The sequence below is a fragment of the Pocillopora verrucosa genome, chromosome 11, assembly GCF_036669915.1.
Source record: "Pocillopora verrucosa isolate sample1 chromosome 11, ASM3666991v2, whole genome shotgun sequence".
Taxonomy (NCBI): Eukaryota; Metazoa; Cnidaria; class Anthozoa; order Scleractinia; family Pocilloporidae; genus Pocillopora; species Pocillopora verrucosa.
Genome location: NC_089322.1, coordinates 7,547,140 through 7,569,172, shown reverse-complemented (window position 1 = coordinate 7,569,172; position 22,033 = coordinate 7,547,140). Strand labels below are relative to the sequence as shown.

Below are 22,033 nucleotides of genomic sequence, written 5' to 3'. Positions count from 1 at the left end.
CTGGTGTTTGGTGGCCAGCCAAGACCTTTCGAATTTATTCATATTTCCTTTATTGACATTAATTTTACAAGATATGGCTAGAAAAATGATTCATTTTCCAATGTTGTCTTTTCTGAAATGTTTGCATTATCACGATAAGTTGCGATGCTAATCGCTACACTGGAAATTTATCAAATGTTTATTATTTCTTAACTCTTCACCGAGGTAGATTTAACTAGAGGTGGATATTTACCAAGCTGCGAAGCGGAGATGTAAACACCCACCTCTTGCCACCGCACTTAAATGACTATTTGTTGTAGTGTATACTTTAATACTATGAGATAAAATGATGCAAAAAGATGATTTGTATTAATTTATTCCTGCAACAGTCTCAACTTTTTTGGGCGCAATTCCCGTGGAGGTGAATGGAGAAGGATAAGCGAAGTTACGTTTTAGTGATTACTTTTGGGTTCTTTATATTCATTTTGAGTGGGTCGAAATATGTCAGATTTTCAGGAGGTTCAAATAAAAACATACTTGAATTTAATTTCGTGTACAAAAATTTCAAAACCCTATCTAAACGATAAATACTTCCTACAACGTATCCTCAACAGCCAAATAGACAAATACCGAAATAAAAGACATGAACTAAAATTGTGTAGATCGACGTCAGAGTCCCTACTGATCTTTTATCGACGATCGTGGTTTTACTTCACTTTAATTTAAAGGACACTCCAATTCTCAGAAAAAATTATTGTCTTCGCCCAGCCTTGAACTGGGAAAGAAATCTGAAGTTTAGCATCATCCAATAATATTCAGTAAAACAAGATTGAGGGGCATATGAAAAGTCATTTACATATATTCTGAATAAGACAAGTCATGGAACAACCGCTTGTGGCACTCTGGATTCAAAGACCAGGTGGTCAGAGAACTCAGAATTTATGAGCACTACTTGTTGTCTATCAGATGGATTAATGATGAACTAAGCCACACCAAAATGCCATCGTTAATCTTGGCAAAGGCCTTGCTCATGTCAAGAAACACAACGAAAAACAGTAAGAAAATAACCGCAGTTGCCTGTTTCTCTAAAAAATCAGCACAGTTCTCCCCACGATGAAAGTTGAAGTAATAGGTTAGGCAATGTTAGCTTTATATGTAAGTGCTCGTGGCAAAAACAAAATTGAAAAATGATTGAATGAGAATCCATTGTTATATTGGCTCGACTGTGTTCTGAATGAGCCTAAATGTCATTTTAGTTTATTGTGTCCATGAGATCTACAGTTAGATTTCCTCGCCCCACCCTTTTTTCTCCCTTTTGTCTCTACTCTTATTAATGACATTTTATGCGCATATGCCTTTGTTTTGCTCAAAGTGGTCTGATCCGAGCCAGCAATTTTGCTGCAACGAATGGAGTAAACAAAACGAGTTTAGCTTATATAAGTTTACTGAAGCATTTAGAGAGTGCTTTACAACAATTTAATTATTCCTAACAGGGTAAATATTCATTGTGACTTGGGAGAGATCAACATGTCCATTATTGTTCTTCTCTTCAATGCACTTACAAAAAAATTAAGAAATATTACTTATACTAGGAACAACACTCACAAATTTAGGCAAAATTTCTGACTAGATCAGTTATAAAAATTATCTTAACAGCGATTTCTTTTTCTTTTTTTTTCTTGTCTCTATCAGCCTACAGTCAATAACAAAAACAAAGCACTGAAAAGTGCACCAAGCGAATAGACGGTAAACTAAGAAATGCAAAAGTGAAGTAAATAAACAAGTTTTTTTTTTCCAAGAAAATTCCATCTAACCTCCATTTATAAACTATGAAAATGGTTATCATCACTACCAAAGCATTAATAAAGTAAAAGTACGATAGAAACTACGTCTTAAAATCAAAAGCTATGAAATATTGAGGCTGACGTTCTCGAAATCTAAACTACAAATTACTACAGAGTGTTATAAGACTACAACCTTGGAGGTTAAGCAATTCTGCTATTAAGCCTCAGTCCTGCACAAGAGGAGTTACTTCAGATGACTCCTCGTCTTCGTCACTTCCAGTTTCGTCTTTATCTGCAGCAGCAAGTTGATTACCATCATACTCTTGTACGCCAGCCTCCCTGTCAAGAAGGTCTACAGCATCACTTTGGTCGTCCATATAGTTTCCAAGATCGTCTTGTTCATCCTTCGTGTACTTTAGTTGGCAAGTCTCAGGTTCTTCTTCTACTGCCTCCTTTTCAGATTGAACTGCTACAGCACCTTCATAACCAACGTTACTTTCAGGTTCACTTGTTACACCTTCTTCGTCATCAATTTGAATATCTGGAGGAAAGACGGAATCACTGTGGCCTTCTTTTTCGATCAGGGGATTGTATTCTAAAGAATCAAGATCTTCTTCCTCCATCACACAAGGGAATGGTGAGGTATCAGGTTTGTTCACCTCATTTGCGGAGCGTGCTAAAGAGTTAGGATCTTCTTTTTCAGTAACAGAAAGGCTTCCTGTGGCTTCGAAATCTTCTTCCCCAGTTACAGGGGAGCATGCTGAGTTATTGGAATCTTCTTCCTCACCCATAAGGGGGCATGCTAAAGAATCAGAATTTTCTTCGTCAGTCACAAGGGGACATACTGAAGCATCTAGACCGTTTTGGTCCATCACCAGGGAGGATGGTAAAGGATCAATTTCTTCTTCCTCAATCGCAAGAGGGCACTCGTAGTCATCAATTTCTTCTTCCTCAATCGCAAGAGGGCACTCGGAGTCATCAACATCTTCTTCCTCGTTCTCGCTAAGATATGGTAAAGTATCACTCTCGAAAGAGTACGCTTGGGCATCCATATCTTTCTTATCACTCTCAAAAGGGTATGCTGCGCAACCTTCTTCTTCTACTTTGATTCCGAGAGGGAAAGCTGTAGCACCATCGTCAATTCCAACCATAGAGGGATGTGCCGTAGCACCGTGCTTACCCACTTCACGGGCGAGATTTCCTGCGGCTGCCTCTTTGTCTTGTAAGTTAATAGCGAAGGGGAAGGCTGTAGCACCATCGTCAATTGCAACCACAAAGGGATGTGCAGTGGCACCGTGCTTACCCACTTCATGGGCGAGATTTGCTGCAGCTGCCCCTTTGTCTTGTAAGTTAATAGCGAAGGGGAAAGCTGTAGCACCATCGTCAATTGCAACCACAAAGGAATGTGCAGCATCACCGTGCTTACCCACTTCATGGGCGAGATTTGCTGCAGCTGCCCCTGTATCTTGTACGTTGATAGCGAAAGGGAAAGCTGTAGCACCATCGTCTATTGCAATCACAAAGGGATGTGCCGTAGCACCGTGTTCACCCATATCACGGTCGGGACCTATTGCAGGTGCTCCTTCGTCTTCTACGTTAATTCCAAAAGGGAAAGCTGTAGCGCCATCGTCCATTGCAACCAGAAAGGGATGTGCCATAGCACCGAGTTCACCCACTTCACCGATGGGATTTGCTGCAGCTGCTCCTAGCTCGTCCGCTCCTGCATCTTCTGGGTTTGCAACAGCTCCACGGTCATCGACAAAGTTGTACTTATCCTCATCATACTTGTCATCGTCAAAGATATCTACATATGTCTATGAAAAAGATTAGAAGTTAATCAGGAACTGCATGAGTTAAAAAATCTTGAACGAAGGAATTTCAAAAATGAGTCACTAAAAAGACAAAAAAAGAGCAGATCAGATATCGGTCACAAAGACAAGAACCATTAGTACTTGCATGAATTGATAGGGAAAAAATTCGGGTTAGGTCTCCCTTTCTGTCAAAGTTTTCCAAAAGTGTAATTTTAAGATCTGTTCCGTTCTTTTTTGTGTGTAGACAACAGAGGGAAAATAAGGATGATCCAGACTGACATGACGTAACCACACTTGCATATGTTTAAAAAGTAACATTGGTTCATGATGAAACTGAATTCACAAATTGTTAGCGGCTGGGTAGTTAATGCGTTTGACATCACATTGACGTGAAAAGAAATTCGCAATTGACTTGATAGGATACCAATTTCAATTGCTAAAGTATATCCTGAATTAGACGCTGTATGGCAAACCTTTGTTTTAATATATGTATCCATTGTTTGGTAGAGCTTCACAAAGTGTGGCCGGCTGGCGCTTTCGTATTTCCAGCAGTTTAACATCACCGCGTATCTATAGAAAAACACAGGGACATATGATCACAGTAATTCCGCGATAGGCACTAATATTGCAAGTAGCAAAGTTGAGAAACCACAACTAGTTACAAAAATAACTGAAATGCTAAGTTTATCTCATTACATTGCAGCTCAAACGAATTCTGTGATGAAAAACCCACCGTATTCTTTGTTTGACTCAACAACTTTTCATTTAAATTTTTGTATTGACAAGATAAGATTAATTTCTTAGGAAGACTTCTTATTCAGACCAAGAGTATCAAAAACACCTGACCACAGCAGCAATCGAAATTGCTTTTGACTTATATAACATTCCACACAGAGGAAGCAACACTTACAAACTGTCGTCGATATGTTCAGGCTTTGGCAGACGATAACCTTCTTCGATTTGTTTCATTGTCGTGGATTGAGACCATCCTTCGTAAGGAATGCCTCCTGTGGAAAAATAAAGTTTTTTTTCTGTTCGCCAAAAAAGCACACTCTTCTTGTTGTAATCACTTTCATTCCTCTCAGGGTGATCGAAATGGTTCTTCTGTGAAAACGACAATTAATTGCTGAAATAGATTTCGGTTTTACATCAGATGAAAGAGTACTGTAAAAAAACAAATTTAAGTGTAGCGATGGATTTAAGGTTTTTCAATAATGTACTAAATACTTTCAGTTCTACTTAAACTTAAGTTTTATGTCAAGTTGTTATGCATCGTCATAATTTTATTTATCAGCGACATTGAGTACTGCTTCAACTTCTCTATCGTACAATGCTCTTTTGTTCGCTCGGTATCACTCATCAATTAGTAATTGTGCGTGCAATCTCGGCAGGTATATTTCCTGAATTTAAAGTAACAAACAAGTAAAGTACCGACAGTGAAGATTTCATACAGGACGATGCCGTAGGACCACCTGTCAAAGAAATAGAGGGATGACGATATATCTCAACTGGCGTAGAAAGATTATAATCACTCAGATACTTGGGATGTTTAAAAACATGCCATCAAGACATAAGCAACCTCATTAACAGAAAACGCCATATTTATTTGTTTGATTATCCACTCATCCTTTCATCCGTCTTTTCTTATCCTAATCATTTCGTGTAAAGTCTCATACTACAGCTGTAACCTCAGCTGTTTCCCAGCTTGACGTTTCCTAATGACCCTCTAATCAATATTCTAGTTTTCCTCGCTAAGTTAAGGTAGAATCATAAAAATGTTCACTCTTGGAATATATGTAGATAATAACCAATACAGTACGTACACATCGCTTTTGGTTGACAGTTGTTCCACATGTCCAAAGAGAATCTCGGGTGCAGTCCATTTGATTGGGATACATCCCTGGATGAGTAACCAAAATACTATAGACATCTGACATCTAAAGAGCCTTGTATACAACTTCTAAAATAATTTGCATATAAGATTAAAACCGTGATGTGAGGACTTACGATAATGTCAAGAGCAGTAGACACCTTTGTACAAATTCTATGAAAACAATTCACACACTCCTTTTCCTTTAAATCTCCTGTTTCTTTGCCTTTCGATTTTGTATCTTTGCTATTCAGAGAACGATATCTCTTCTCGCTTTCTTATTTCCTGTGTTCACTCCATAGGTACAATTTTTTTTCTGTGAAAGTTTCGATACGCTTAGAACGGCTTCCCATTGAAGGGAAATATGTTTTGCAGTAAAACTGTATAACTGAAAAGAAAGGTTTGTGAGGACAGTAATATTTTAATTCTTCACTTTTTTATCTTCCATACCAGCAGCCCCAAAACCAATTGACCAAATGATGAAGAAATTCTGAAAATTACCCTCTTGGCATTTCCTGGGCCGTATTTGAAATCCTGATAAGAGAGCCCAAAGTCAGTCAACTTGCAGACACGATGCTCATCAAGAAGGATGTTACGAGCTGCAAGATCGCGATGAATTATCTGAAATCGAAAATAAAAAATGATATGATCTGCCAAAAGGGACTTTTATAAACTACATAAAATAAAATATAGGTAGAAAGTTTAACATCATGCTAATGTCAAACCATTTCTCTGTGAAATAGTGATTCTAATGTGCTGGATCTTTTTAGCTGTACAGAATATTCTTTTGACGATTTGCAAGTCACGCCATTTTAACACATGCAGGATCACATACTGACCAGAAAGAGTTTGAGCACTTACCCCTCTGGACGCGAGAAAAGTCATGCCATGTGCGATCTGTTTAGCAAACAGCACCATGTCATATGTTGTCAAGTGGTCGACCCCTCCGACCCCATGATGATATTGGTCGAAAACCCCCCTGGATTTTCTGAGATAACCCAGCAAGTCACCTCGCCACAGGTACTCCATGATAAGTATTGGCTGAGCTAAAAGGGAAAAACAAGAAAATTATTTTACGGCAAGCAGTGCAGAAGTTGCAAAATGTGTTTGAATTGTACATGCTTTATCTACTTATAAATTTAGTTATATCTAAGAAAGAGAGGGAAAGTCAAAGAGGGAAAAACGCAGATAGAAAACGGATGGACACCTATAGGAGATACAGAAATACAGACAGACACACAGAGAGATGGACAGACAGACAGATAAACAGAAAGTTAGGAAAATAGGGATGGCAGATAAATAGACAGAGACTTCCCATCGTAAGTTAAAACTATTATCACAATTAGCGTGTAAATTTTAGAGCTTAAATCTTCCAAGTAAAATGGCCTACATACAGTGCGAAGTAAATTTCTTTAGATTAGACAAAAAATTTGAAATAACCCTTGAATTAGTACACTATCTAAGCAATACTGGTTGACGTCGGATATGTTTTTATCGTTACTGTGAATTAGCTGATTATATTCATAACAATAGCTGATTACCTCCAACTGTAACACAGCCAATGAACTTAACAACATTTTCATGGCCCTCCCTTCCAAAGAGTTTTAATAACTCGATCTCTCTCAGCAGGGCCTTCCTTCCTTTCTCTCCGGAGATTGCTGGGAAACCACACAAAAATTAGATAAACAAACAAACTTTGCATGTCAAGAGAGACACAATTATGTGGTAAACATTTTTGTATACTAAGTGCTGTATTACCAGCGCAACTTCTAATAAATTTGGTCTACATAAAAAAAAGTTAGTTTTCGAAACCCCATATAATCCATACTTGCCACAAAAATGTCAGTTAGCCGTCTTGTTCAGTTGTATTGAACATGAAATTTCAAAAGTAGATTCATCCTTGTTGAAAAAATTATTTGCTAAGAAAACGCTGCACATCTCGAGCATTGTTGTTAACTAGGCAAGCTCATTGGACCGCGCAATTGTTTACAGACAACTTACAAAAGTAGAGACGCAATTAAGCCTTGAAATTGCACCTGTTATAATACCTAATAGTCGGTCGAATAGATATTTGAGACAATTTTTATAAAGATATGCTCTGTTTGCGCCTTCTTGTTTCCTACCGTTCATATGGTACATAATCCTTGCTTTTATCTTACTAAAAACTACAATAATTCGTTAGCATTTCCAGAATTATTCTAAATTCGTTTGACTCTATAAGCTTGTTACAGTCGAACCTGTATTTAGCGGTCACGCACGGGAAATGGTTGACCGTTTAATATAGGTTCCACGGAATAGGGCTACTATTGATAAAAGTTTAAAAACGCCACTCTATGCCATCACGGACCACTTAACATACACAGCCTCGCTCAAAAATATTACTAACATTGATTTCGGGAGATAAACCTGGATTCAATTTTACTTGAAAGATTATTCTTAATTTTATTTGAGTACTTCCACTTTAGTGACCGTTCAATACAGGTAAGGAACATTAAAAATAGGCTGTTGGGACTTAGTAAAGGGTGACCACAACTGCTTGATATAAAAAGCACTATAAGCAAAGGAGGAAAGTTTCGATACTTTGAAAACCGACCGCTTATTACAAGGTGACCGCTTCATACAAGTTCTATCGCATTATGACGTTCAGCTTTTCCAGCGGAAGAAGATCATACTACCACCACTAGACTGGCAAATGGCTCTGAGCTTTTTGCGCCAGACTCACCCTCTCCAGGTTTCTTTGAGGTCACATGACATTATTTCCCATCAAAAGTTTCTAAGCGAGCAATTTTACAAAATACACGAAGGAGTGACATTTTCAGTATTATGGTATTTTCCGCTTTTATTCGCTTGAATGCCATTTAACCAATAAATTTTCATTTTTCTCCATAGCTTCTAATACTTCAAATGATATTCGTGTTCTGTTGTATGGTAGTAGCGTTGTATGACAAAAGACTTAAGAACCGGTCCCCCGGGGAACCATCGGCTAACAATTTGACATGCCAGCTGGTAAATCATTTTAACAGCGCACAGTTTTTAAGCTATTCATGTTATGTATCAAGTACGTTAATAAAGCATATTCTAAATGAAATGCCCTTTATTAAGATATATTACTCAAAAAATTAATAAAGGATAGTTTAATCAAGCTTTGTAAGTAAGTACTTACGTAGGAAGCATTTCGCAGCAACCGTGCGATTTCCAGGTCTGCCTCGAGAACGACCCAGTAGCGCTCGCCACACTGAACCGAATGCCCCTCTGCCAATATGCTCGCGAAGGATCAGGCGGTCAACTGCAATCTCCCATCCATCTGTGTTTCCGTTCAGCTGATCCATCTCAACTTCATCGTCCCCTTCACTGAATAATTGCAGATGAAAACAAGACTTTAACCATCTGTGTTACCTATCTATCTTTTCCTTCTTTGAATCTGGTTTAACGTAACGTGGTAAAGATATCCTCTATATCTTCACTTTAATTTTTTTCTTTTCGTTTCATTTCCAGGTGCTTCAGAAAATTATCACTTGCCAATGAAAAAATTATTGAAATAAGTGAAATTTAGATACTAATTTACTGAACGCATCGACCCAGAGAGGAGATTTTATTGAATAAACTTAGCGCCGACTGTGTTTTTCGACATTTTACGTCATATAAATATCGTGCCTCCTACGCGAGAAATGAAATACTAATTAAAACCATCCGAAGTATTGTCCACAATCGGTACATCGAGTAATATTATTATAAATCGGTCTAGAAGACTCCGAGTGTATTTCAACTGTAGTTTCTGTAACAAAGAGTGACAAAGGATCAAAGCTTCTCTTCTTCTTTAAAAGTACACCACCCACAACCTAGCGTACTGGTAACAAAAAAAAAAGATACTAAACAAACTGTCAAAACAAGTGAAGGACGGACGAATCCAAAACAGAAAGAATGTTAGGAAACATTTGACTGCCATTTGATAAGAATGACTTCGAAATCTGCCGCTGCTTCGAAAGGAAAAATCTTTTATTTTGGCCTATGTGCTTTTGGTGGTGAATAAAATCGGTCCAAACTGAAAAAAAAAACTTATTTGCTCAGCAGTGGCGCTTATTACCACTCTACTGAGACTTATTCAAGAGTTAGAAACTTCGGAAATAGCCACAAGTTGAAACAGGGAGCATTAAAAAAAGAGGATTCACTTACTGCAGCCTAGGTGGCACCTCAGGTGGGGCTATTATCAAAGGATATGTGGAAAGAGATGAAAGAAATGGCTTCGTTGTGAGTAAGAATGACGTCATTAACTAAGTTAAAGCTTGCAACTCAGAAACCACGTTTAAATTATATTTGACTCTGTTGTCAAACAACGGGAGAGGGAATAAGGTGGGTTATCATGGTAATTAGTTTCATATAATTTGTAACGTATTTGTAATTTGATGGGCTTTACCGGGACTGTAGAGGGACCTTCAAAATCAGTGCTGGAAATACAGAATATGACCTGCTTAAAACACTGCTCCAAAACACTGACGTATTAAAAGCCACAATCTGTCATATGGACACATTTCATTTTCGTATGGTAACATTTTACCTGTCACACGGCGTTTTTTAATGTATGAAATGAGCGCCAGTAGAAAAACGACAGCAGCCAAAGGTCCCCCAATGTAGTACCACTCCAGTGAGCTGCTGGAGGGAGCCTCTGATTTTCCTGAAATATAATAATAATAGAAGAAGCTTTGTAGGAAAGTAATTTGCTGGTCGGCATTAAAAATAAAAATTAATACCACCAAGTATCCAGATAGAGAGCTCACGTTGGGTGGCCGGGAATAACTTTTGGAAACACAGACCCAGATGTGTGAATTTACCAAAAAAAGGTAGACAGAAAGATTGGTGAAAGAATTATAGAATATGTATAACATACTGCTATTGTTTCGAATTCGTTTTGAAACATTTTTTAAAATTTCTTTTGAATTTAATTCATTTTAAATTTCTAGTTCCCAGAAGACCAAAAAACCACTGGAAAAGTTTGTGAGGAACAAAAACCGGAGGTGTATTTTATAATAATGACCTTACAAAGTTAATTACTGAAATTATACTTGGTTGCTTAAACAACTTACCTTTGACATTTACTGTCACAACAGAGCGAGCCACAGTTCCTGGCTTGTTACGTGCTTCACAAGAATATTCACCACTGTCCTTTTCCGCAACTCCAGTAATAAGAAGTTGATGTAATCGTGTATCTATAATTGCTCTCTCTATTATTGAGCCTCCATCTTTTTTCCACATTACGTTTATTGTTTCCTCGTTGACTTTGCAAGTCAATGTGAGGATGTCTCCTTTTGTCAGTGTTATGTATTTCTCTGGAACAACTCGAGCAGAGGCTTTTCCTGCGTTGAAAAGGGGTAATTCATTAGAATGCTAGTGTCTCATTAAAACTACAACTATATTATTAACACTCCAAAAAACAAAACAAACAAAAACATAGAAACGAAACAAACCAGTCAATGTGACCGAAGATGAAAAAAGAAAAAAAAGTGTTTCCTTGTGAGTATCGTCGGGATTTCGATAAAGATTCAGAACAAACTTGAAGCCCTCATAGTATAAATTTGGTCGACCGCCCCAGATCCTTCGCTGAACTTCTAAATTAAGGTATAGTGTTTCATCTTCCCATGTTCTTTTTTCAGCACCTTCGTATCAGAAGGACACAAAAAGTGAGTCATGCAACACGAAGTTTCTTTCTTTTCCAGCACTATGGTAGCGGGTAGGTAGAAGTAAGTAAATGATCGTCCGTCTACATTCTAAAGCACCACAACAACTTGATTAAGTTGGATAACTTGTGGCCATCATTATCATTACCGCCATCATCATCATCATCATCATCAAAGTCATCGTCGTCATCATCATCATCATTGTCGTCATCATCATCATCATTGTCGTCATCATCATCATCATCATCATCATTGTCATCATCATCATCATCAAAGTCATTGTCATCATCATCATCCTCATTGTCATCATCATCATGATCAATATCATAATAACTGAACTTACCATAAACACGTAGTGTTGCTGAGGAACTAATTGTATTTGCTTTGTTTTTTGCTTTGCACTTGTAAGTCCCATTCATCCCTTTCGTGACACTTGGCGATGCTAGGAATGATTCTCCTTCGTGACCGGTTTGATTGATACCGAATGGCAGGTTACCATCATTAAAAGTCCAGACCAAGGTTGGTGTTGGAACACCTGAAGCTACGCAACTAAGGTTTACAGGGTATCCTTCGGTAACAGATTGGCCTATCGGAGGCTCAATGATCTGGGGAGAGACTTGAAGTAAAAAGATCATCAAGCTAAACAAAGGATCGCATTGTTCATTTTAACCCCCTCTCCCCCCTCCCTTTTCCAACCCCAAATTAACTAGCTTCAAAATAAAAGCAAACTACGTCCTTGCCAAGACTAATTTTAATCCGAGTTTATTTTGCAATCAGTTTTCTCCACTTTTGATATAGGAAGGTGTAAGTCAATGTGACATCAAAACATTCTTTTCTTTTCTGAAAAGATTTCCTATCTTAGCAACAGCACAAGAGGTAAGAATTTAGTTGCCGATTTATTAATTTATTCGTCCTTTTCTTACTGGTTGTTAGGTGTAATGTTAACACCCCATGCTCCTATGTTCCAAGATTACAAGTTTCTCTAAGTTCAAAATCCGCATTTCCTTTGAAGAATAACCAGGTAATAACGGTCAAAAGGTTTGCATTTCATGAAAACATTGCGTCAACTTTGTTGCTTTATACACTTAAATTGTCCGTTGCAACAAGAGCATAATATATATATACGGACAGAACAGTAAAGTTATAACGCTGTAGGAAAAGAAACATTCTCTGCAGACATTTGGGCGCTGAGGCGAAGTCCTTCTTGAAGATCAACTGAAGGGGTTGGTGGTCTGTATAGATTCTGTGTTGGATTTTCCCAAAAGCCATCACTCGAATATGTTGAGGGCTTCAACAATAGCCAGGCACTCTTTTTCGATTTGCGCATAGCGCTTCTCGGTAGTGGTTAGGCCTTTTGCTGTACGCAATGGGTCGTAGAGAAGACCCGTCAAGGGCACTGCTACTGTGTGGTTGGATGCGTTGAAAGAGGGCAGCTCCTTGGCCATGGTCTGAGGCGTCCAAATGAAGGATCAGTGGCGCAGTTACATCAAAGTATGCCAGGCATGCTACAGAGGTGGCTAGCACTTTTTCTGAATCAAAGGCTTGCTGGTGCCTTGTTGACCATAGGAAGGGCATGTCCTCTTTGCTGAAGTTGCATTGAAGTTGGGTGACGCTGCTAAGTTGGGAACAGAATTTTTCCAGGTAATTAATAGCCACTAGGAATCGGTGCATTGTTGCTTTTCGGTTGGAGTGGGCATGGCGATTATAGCTTTAACTGTGACAGGGTTGGGCTGGAGGCCATCCGTAGTGACAACATGGCTCATGAAGGTGGCTTTGTGAATAAGGAATTTCCTCTTGTTGACATTCAGCTTGACGTGACGCTGTTCAAATACCTCAAGCACGGCGATAAGGTTGCAGTCGTGCTCGACTGGATGTCATTGGCGATGCAGCCAGGGATTAAGATGCCTTCGGAAATACTGAAACATAGGAGGCACCATATGAATTTAGCGCTGCCATTATTTGGATGCAGAGGATATGCCAAATGGTAGCCTAGTCCATCTGTAGTGAACATTGTGATCATCAGAGATGATCTTAAGGACAAGGGCATGTTTTGCCTATTTGACATCTATTCCTTCCATGCAGCTTGTTAATGTTTTCTTCCAAGGTGAGGATGATGTACTTTGGACATCGAATGGCTTTATTGAGGGTCTGAGAAGGGTCTCCGTATTTTTCACAGTTTGGTGGGGGTTGGTTCTCGCTTTCTGTTGAGAAACCCTTATCAGCTGGCCAGTGGTTTCATACGCATCCAGGCCCGCTTTGATCGCATTCAGCTATGAAATGGGCTCGCAGTGATTGGGGGCATGGATGGGTTTGACATCTGGATCCAGGTCGAGATCGACGGGTGGGCCGCGGAAGCCCAGACCTTGAAAGAGTGAGGTCCAGTTCTAGGAAATGAATACCAGAGTTCAAGTCCCTAGTGTAGGCCAGACTCGCATGGACGTATCTGGGGTGGTGGAGGAGGTCCAGCTGCTGATTCCTGATGGCTGTCAGGTTCAGTCGGCGGTGGCTGGGGAGGGTTACTTGTGGAACGTTTCCTTGTGAAGTCCGCATGTAGAGTTGGCGCATCAAGTGCTTTGCTTGCCTCTGAACTGAATAAGGCTGGTTGGTCAGTTTTAATGACTTCGTAAATTTACCTTTACTGGCTTGGAGGGTAGGTTGACCAATAGGTCTGGTTGGCGGACTGTCATAGGGTGGTATCACAGTTTTGGATGGTAGAATCTTGGCCCCGGGCATGCTGGACAGGTGGCAGGATAGAAGTGTGTTGTAAGAAGCTGCTGAATCTATTTGGAAGGGAATTTGCGCTCTGCAGTGTGAGTCTGGTTCCCCCAAAAGAAGCAAGACAAAATGGCCTTTGCCAGAGGGTGGGGCCGTTGTAGGGGCGCCAAAGTCAGGGGGTTACCCGCTTGAGAGGCTGAAGCAGTTATCATACTGTATGCCCTCCTCTGGAAGGGTGTATGAGTGCTCCTCTTGTTCCACCATTCTCACCTGTTCCCTTCTGGGACCCGGTGGGGTAGGTATATGGGAGGCAGGTCTGGAGGCTCGGTTGTCTTTGGCAACCTGTTGATAGACGCCTGCAAAGTGATCAGATTTTTGACAACATCTACAAGACTGGCCTGAAGCTGGGCATATATCACGGTACTGTTGCTACTTGGTGCCACAGAAAAAGCAAGATCTGTTGGAGAAGGTTCCAGGTCTTGATCTGCTCGGAGGTTTTTGGACCAATTTGTGCGCTGTCGTGGAATTGGGAGTGAAATTGTTCTTCTGTGGTGGAATTAGCCAAAAGCTTGTTTGTATTTTATGCCGCCTCAAACGATATAACTTGATTCACCACGAAGACTGGGGTGAAAAGGGGATCCTCCGGTTTTCGTTGGCCATCTCTGTAAAATATATCTTCTCGGAAGCGACTGAAGGATTCGTTGAGACCGAAGACAAACTTACCCCTCATAAATTCTACCGCGTTCACACCAAACGATCATCGCCCAACGGCAGTACGTACAGCGGTTTCTTACGTTGAATTGGAGGTTTCGTCTGCCTGTGACATTTTTGCTCAGAAGTGGTAGCGGTCTTGCATGGAACTACATACACCAGCGTAATGTTCTTTGATTTTTTGAAGCCAAACCCAAAGTGTAAGTCTTCCCATTCAGTTGCAGGAATTGCTAACTCGAAGGCTCTCTTAGCGACGATGTAGTAGTCCCCAGTCTCGGTGAGTCTACTTTTAGCGGGGTTTTTGTAGCCTTCGAGTAAACATTATTCATGACATCTGGTCCTAAACCGTGACCACAGCCGTTATCAGGAGATGGTCACGGTTTGGTCGCACGGCTTGTACATCGAGGATAGACTTTCATGCTTCGGAATGGTGCAATTGTGAAATGTTGATGAAGGTTTGAGAAGCTGCCGAAGAAGCTATTCAGTGGTGTCTACGAGAAGCTGGCTCGCTGTAAAAGCCGGTCCTGACACCATGTTAAGCAGTATACTTTTTTTTAGATTGACGAAGAACACATGCGCAGCCATGATGAACTAATTTATTCCCACCCCCGAGCACGCGTTGACATAGGAACTTCAGAATGTGATGTAATTATACGCGAGTAATGAAACGGTAACATGAGATGTTCTTTGACTCTAAAAAAGCTGGCTTTAATAACGGCGGAAGCAAACAAAACAACAAACAAAACAACAAACAAAACAACAAAAAGCACAAGACGCAAAGAGCGTAGACACACCCTAAAATATAGGCTTTCAGAAACACTCCTAAAATATCTCTTAAACTATCAAATTTCTGACAGTCAAGTCAGCATGCTATCAGGTCTCAAATTCATCCCAAAACCCGTAACAAACGAATGTAAAATTAGGCAACAACTCTTCCAAGATTTTGAACAATTTACAAGACGAATGCGCCTCCAATACATCTTTCACGGACAAAACAACAAAAGAACCACTTCCGTTTCATGTTAAATCCAACTGGATACCACCAGTTCAGCCTTCTATTGCCCTTGAGAGCGACTAGGAAAATGTCAAAACACAACTTGCAGAGATTAGTGTGACTAAGCCAAAAAATAATTTGTTACGCAATGAGATTGTGGCTTTAAAAGAGTTGAAAAACAATTCTGTTTTAAACCTTAAAAAAGCAGACAAAGGTACAACAGTCATCATGAATAACTACAACCTCTCACAGCACCGACAGTGAAAAACATGCAGAAAAGAGGTCATTGACCAAATGCGTCAAGGCAAACACATTGATGACATGTCTAAGAAATGGCTTTCACAAACTCCCAATCCGCCTAGAATACCAATATTCTATAAGCTCACGAAAATACATATACCTATACCGGTCGGTAGACCTATAATCCCAGGTGGTGACGGCCCCACCGAGAGAATATCATCTTTTGTGGAGACACTGCTCCAGCCTATGGCGCAATTGCAATAATCCTATATGAAGGATACCACTGCTTTTATCAATTTCGTAGAAAAAACGAAGGTAGGCAAAGATACTACTCTAATATCAATGAACGTTTCTAGTTTGTACACAAGTATACCGCAAGAAGAAAAAAACGAAGAATACGAAAAGTTCAACAACCATAACGCACTGATCCCAACGCACTACCTCAGGGAAATGCTTGGCTTAATCTTTCAAGAAAATTTGTTCCAATTCAATGAAGAGAACTTCCCCGACCCAAACGAAAATGGGCAGTGTCATTTGCCAATATTTCCATGGAGGAAATTGAAACGAAATCAATTTAACAAAGCCAAACCAGGCCAAGAGATAGGAAACGTTACATTGAAGACGTTTTCTCCCTTTTGGTTAAGACAGAGAAGAAGTAGATGGATATTAAACGAGGTAACTACTTCCATTCTGGTATCAAATTCCCGACCGAAATATCAGAGAACCAAATCACCTTCCTCGATACCACAGTGTTTAGAGGAGAGAGATTTGCTAAAATCCAAAACCCATAACAAGCCGACAGAGACCTTCCAATTTACGCACTTCGCCTCGTGCCATCCACCAGGCGTAAAGCATGGTTTCATTAAAGGCGAAGCAATGAGATTGCTCAGAACAAACTCTCCGAAAGAAATATTAGAGGAGGGCCTTTTAAAATTTAAACAACACCTCAAAGCAAGAGGGTACCTTCAAAACATCATAGAAAGGTCTCTGTCAAGGGTCAACTTTGCCTCTAGGCAATCGGCTCTTACGCATAAACAAAAGCCAGAAGGTCACAACGTACCACTCGGCCGTTAAAAATTTAAAACAAATATCGATGGAACGTTGGAGTCAGCCCTTGCTGGAATCACTCTTACAAAACTTCCGATCATCTCTTACAAAAAGGGGAAAATCACGCTCTTGGGAGCAAAAATATAATTTGAAGGTTATAATGCGACACGACCACAAAAGCCTGATGGGGAGTCCGTGCCAGCCTGTTCTCACCTTGATTCTGGGGCTTAGAAAACCTCGAGTGACATGATTTGGGCGCTGCTCAGTGATTAAAGTAAAAATTTCAGCATAAATACGAGACCCAACGTTAAAATGAGAAAACAAAGTAGGCGTTATAGCTCTGCGCTGCAAGAGGTTATGAATCTCAAGTAGAAACCTCGAAAAACATTTCAAATGGTTTTCCATGGGCTGATACAGTAAAATTGTGAGCAAATTCCAATTGGGATGTAGCGAATTGAAAGCGAAATTTGAAGCTTAAAATGGCGCGAATAGTTCGTTAAACTACGTTTTATAAATAGAAAACTTAGTAAATGTTAAGAAAATAACATTTTGCTCGTTTTTATCACGGCATTAAAAGCGTCCTCCTCTATTCCATTAAAGCTAAGGCTTTCGATAAACTAAATCTGGGATATCGTCCAGTATGGCTTCGTTTCTCTGGGAGGAAAATATTTCAGTTTTCCATGGGTTTACAGAGACAATAGTCGATAGATTTTTGACCAATCAGTTTTCTCTGAGTTGTGCTATAATGCTTGTTCTACCAGTTACTTTAAACTCGTTTTTTAAAATGTCATCATTGCTTCATTGTAAATAATTTTTGGATTCTAAATGAATTGTCCTTTTTTTATGTGTTTTAAAAATCCGTAGATCGGATTAGGAAAATGAGAATCGTATTTTTTTTAATTTTTGTAGTAATGAAAAAAATAATCGAACATTTGTTTCAATTATGAACCAGAACTCCTTCTCGTTTATATGAATGAGAACTGTACCTCCTTTCACTTCAATCCAAAAGGTTGAGTTGATGCTTCCTATGAGGTTTTTAGCGCTACATGTGTACTCGCCAGAGTCTTCAAACCTCGCTTGACGAATCATGAGAGTGTTCTTTCTGCCAAGATCGATCTCACCCTTAGTCCAGAGTACTTCAGGTGTAGGGAAACCGCTTAGAAAGCAATTTAACTGAAGAGATGAATTGTATGTAATCGACCGATTCTTGAGCTCAGGATTAATTCCAGGAAGACCTGAGGATGAAATTAACAAGCATAATTCGAAAAAGATGAAAATACGAGAAAAAAACAAAAAATGAAGAGTAACTAGAAGAGAAAAAGTAAAAGCTTGCTTCGTTTTTTCATTCACTGTTCTTAGCGATGCATGTATATTGACCAGCGTCTTCATAAGTCACTTGCTTAATAGTGAGCTTGTTCGTGGTGTCAGGTAGCTTTCCATCTCTTGTCTAATTCACCTCTAGCTTAGGAAAACCCTCCACAACACAATTCACTTGAAGGATTGAATAAATTTGACAGACTTCTCTTGCCGAGAATTAATTTCAGGGGGGGCTTTTTAATTTTGAAAAGGAAAATAATGATTTATATAAAACTTGATCCCCATCCCCTCCCCCTCTTCTCCCTTAACCGTCGTTCAGAATCTTAGTGCAACTGTCTTTCTCTCCCCAGCTCCCCCCTGCTGTAAAAATCAAAGCTTGCAGCTATGATTCTCACCTAGGAAAAATACTTCGCACCCACTCGCGAAAATTAAGCCTGTTCAACATGAAACTGTAATGATCTTTCTTTTTCTAGGAAAGAAAAATTGCCTTTGTTTTTTGCGACAAAACGTAAATCTAGCGTCTAATCGGTAATAATGAAACTCCTGCTGAAAAAATAAGTTTTTTCAATTCAGTGCGAATCATGTTGTTTTGTTTTGTTTTGTTTTTTTTACAAAGAAAAAGGGGGGGTAGGTTTCCAAAATCTCTCGGGTCTTATGAACTAAGTTGAAAGTGTAAAATAGCCACCGTAAAGATTTTTTAAGCTAACGTTTCGACCGTTAGCGCTTCGTCAGAGCTAACCCTCCAAACTTCAGCTTTGATACTTTTTACGGTGGCCAATCTAAATTACCAACTCTGTTGGTAAAAACAAAGCATACTTAACAAAGAGTTTGACGGTTAATAAAAGACAGTTGAAGGATATCTGTGCAGCATTTTCTACCAAAAAATGAATCCTTTACTTACTCCTCATATCTAAAACCACTTACATTCACAAGGCCGTGATTCCTGAGTTCTTGAGCAGTTAAATTCTAGAAGTAAGGTTATCCAAATAATCTTTTAAAAGTAATAAACGAGATTGGAGATTAAGTCATCTTATTTCTTTTAAAGAAAACATCACTTGAAAATATCTGCTGAGGGTTCCTGTCTAATTATCATTACAATCTATACATAAGAGTTTTCCATATGAATAAAAGTTTTTAAATTCTGTATAGATTTTTGAAGTTGTAAAACAATGGCGAAAACCCGCCATTGCACTTGTGAGTCACAAATTCAACAAAACTCCCTCGTCACTTACCAACTCTTTCCCGGTACTGGTTGCATTCTTTGCAGACGCCGCTCCAAGATGACCACGCCATACAACCTTTGAAAACAATGAGTTGTGCGCAAAGAGTCATATGTCATATTATCACTCTACCTATGCTCTTCACTTCCTTTGCTGCATTAATCTGCTGCTTGCCATAAAGGATACAAAATTACGTAATTACTATCGTTGATGAACCCAGCCCCTAATTTCCAAGGGGACTTCGAACTAACATCTCCAAGTTAAAAAGATTGATGGCTTGAAGCTTACAAATCACCCAACTTACAATTTCCTATTTATAAGCATCATTGGTGTTCTCTCAACATCTGTCAGGGATTTATCATATTATAAGCCAAGGAGAGGGACATTGTTTTATATTGCTCAAATGGATGACTGTGCAAAAGTGTTAAAAGGAACAAACTAGGATTTTAACGTTTTCAATTTTTAATTTTCAACTTTACTGTAAAAGTTCCACTAGTATATAGCAGAGGCCTGAAACGTTGAAATTCAACTGTTGTAACAATTAAAAGTTTTATTTCTATGCAACATCTTTGTCCACACATCCTCTGATCAACAGAGAAGAGTATCCTGTCTGAATCCCTCTACTGGGATCCATTCGTTTGTTCAACCATCTCTATCGACCCTTTATCCTGCCTCCTGCTAAATGATACTCAAAATGATAGTTCAAGCACGGCTACTTACAATCTGTTATATCAATTAGGATGAGGATGTTAGGTGAACATGAAAAGAAAGATTTACATTCGATGAGTAAATTAGTGGCTTAATAGAGCCTTGAAATTCTTGACTAACACATCATAAGCTTAACAAACAAAATGAACTCGTCTCACTCACCCGCTTCTGAATCCGAAAAGAACGCCGTGAAAGAGAAAAACAATTTTGAAAAAGATGTTAATCCATTTATCTATTCATTTGTTTATTTGAACCAACCAGTTTGTTTGGTACGCCAATATTTACAGTGAAATCGAGAATTATGTAACAGAATTTGTTAAATCAAACAAACAATCAGCCAATTATGACTGATATCTGATGATAATTATACAAATATCGTTTATTACAGAACTTAGGTACTGATTTTATACTAATACCGTCCACATCAGTAAAATCGTTTGGATAGTAACATTATAACATTAACAGCTATTACTAACTGTAATTGATACACGCGCAGATAATTCTTTGCTATTTACGATTGCAATTTGCTGATCAGTAATTAGCCGGTGCAGAGAGTCAATAGTGTATATTGAGCCACAGGAGAGTTCTTTATTTATAGGAACAGATGATATTGATAGTTACCTTCCCTTTTGGCTAGACAGAAAATATGAGATAAGAGAGGAAGAGCAGTTAATGATCTAAACAACATAGCTTAAGTTATGAAATAACAATTCATTGTAAAAATCTAACCCACTTTTAAGAAAGGAATTAGGTACCAGTACTTTCTCAACACATGGAAAGCGAGCATTAGCGCCTAAATTGACATTTCTCAGAGAAGGACGTGATGTTGGAAAAAGATTCTCCAGAAACTTAAGAGAAAATTATCAAGGATGGATTGCATTTCTAACTTTCTGTTTAACCTCGTTCACGCCGGTTTCGCGTTAAGGGTTTGACTCATTTCATGCGCGGTATGACCAGCCCTTGAATTACTTGTGTTAAACTTTGTTTTACTTCTGTTCTGCGTTTGTCAGACCTTATAATAATTCTAGGGTAGACACCGTGAACATTTTTGTTTGCAGTCTTGGACGAGATTCAGTCGCTATCAGGAAGTAGAGAAAGTTAGCGTTGCTGAATCGAATGTTCCTCGTCAGCTGTCACCAGCAGATCACAGGATGAGGGGCCAGTTATGCATGGGAGTCTTTACCAATAAAAATATACCGTAATCACGAGTTGAGCTCAAAATTCAAAATAAAGCATAAATGTAAACTTAAAACACATTGATGGATGTCAGCGTAAATTTCATCGGTTGAAACTGTATTATTGTAAGCGAAAGCGATTTTCAACGGGTGTTTCAGAAATAATCCTTCGTAACATTGGAGTTTTGCTACGCCTCGTCCTGCACTACAGCTCCTCAGCAAATTTGATTCACATGATCACGTGCGTTTTCCAGTCCTGGATGCCAAATGTTTGCTTTGAATATGAGATTCTTGAGGCTTCAGTGATTTTTCGTTGTTCTAATTCGCCGTGATGATAAACTAGCTTTGTTTTTACAACACTTAATCGACGTGCCCTCCGAAAAGAGTAAACAATTCATTCCTGGTCCGGTTGTAAGTGGGATCTTAAGTACTAAGGGAAAATTTAATTGTCTTGAGCACGATTATTAATAATGAGAATTGCGCGAGATAAACTGAATTCAACTTACCAATCATATGAGTGATTTCAAAATCGAAGTTCGATTTGTAATCACAAGTATGATTTCAGACCAAAATTGCACGACCCGAGGTTCAATTACCACTTTATTACATCCATTTTGAAATCGCCTAAATACAGGACTTAGTTTAAATATTTTATTGATGCAGTACTGAGCCGGTTTGAGGTTTGAAATTAAATTCATCCATTTTGGGTGGGTGGGGGGGGGGGGGGGGAATAAGAGTGTAGTGCTGAGAAGGACTGATGTCGGTAGTGGTGACTGACGTTTCGACAACC

At 39.1% G+C, this 22,033-nt stretch overlaps 2 protein-coding genes across 3 annotated transcripts in view; one reads left to right on the top strand and one right to left on the bottom strand.

The window, feature by feature from the left end:
- LOC131799939 (DDB1- and CUL4-associated factor 1) overlaps window positions 1–22,033 on the top strand; it is a 159,570-nt gene that overhangs the window by 23,273 nt on the left and 114,264 nt on the right. The window lies entirely within an intron of this gene.
- Window positions 1,419–10,618, bottom strand: LOC131774018 (uncharacterized). Of its 2 annotated transcripts, none has more exons than XM_066174583.1 (12): window positions 10,526–10,618; window positions 10,000–10,116; window positions 9,618–9,645; window positions 8,608–8,795; window positions 6,986–7,102; window positions 6,306–6,490; window positions 5,946–6,065; window positions 5,398–5,474; window positions 5,006–5,046; window positions 4,485–4,581; window positions 4,048–4,144; window positions 1,419–3,577 (listed from the first exon to the last, which is right to left on the bottom strand). In XM_066174583.1, the coding sequence occupies exons 4-12, from the start codon at window positions 8,771–8,773 to the stop codon at window positions 1,988–1,990; spliced, it is 2,490 nt and encodes an 829-aa protein (XP_066030680.1). In that variant the 5' UTR covers window positions 8,774–8,795; window positions 9,618–9,645; window positions 10,000–10,116; window positions 10,526–10,618; the 3' UTR covers window positions 1,419–1,987. The 2 variants fall into 2 exon arrangements, with proteins under 2 accessions (XP_066030680.1, XP_066030681.1); XM_066174584.1 differs by having other exon boundaries at window positions 10,000–10,107.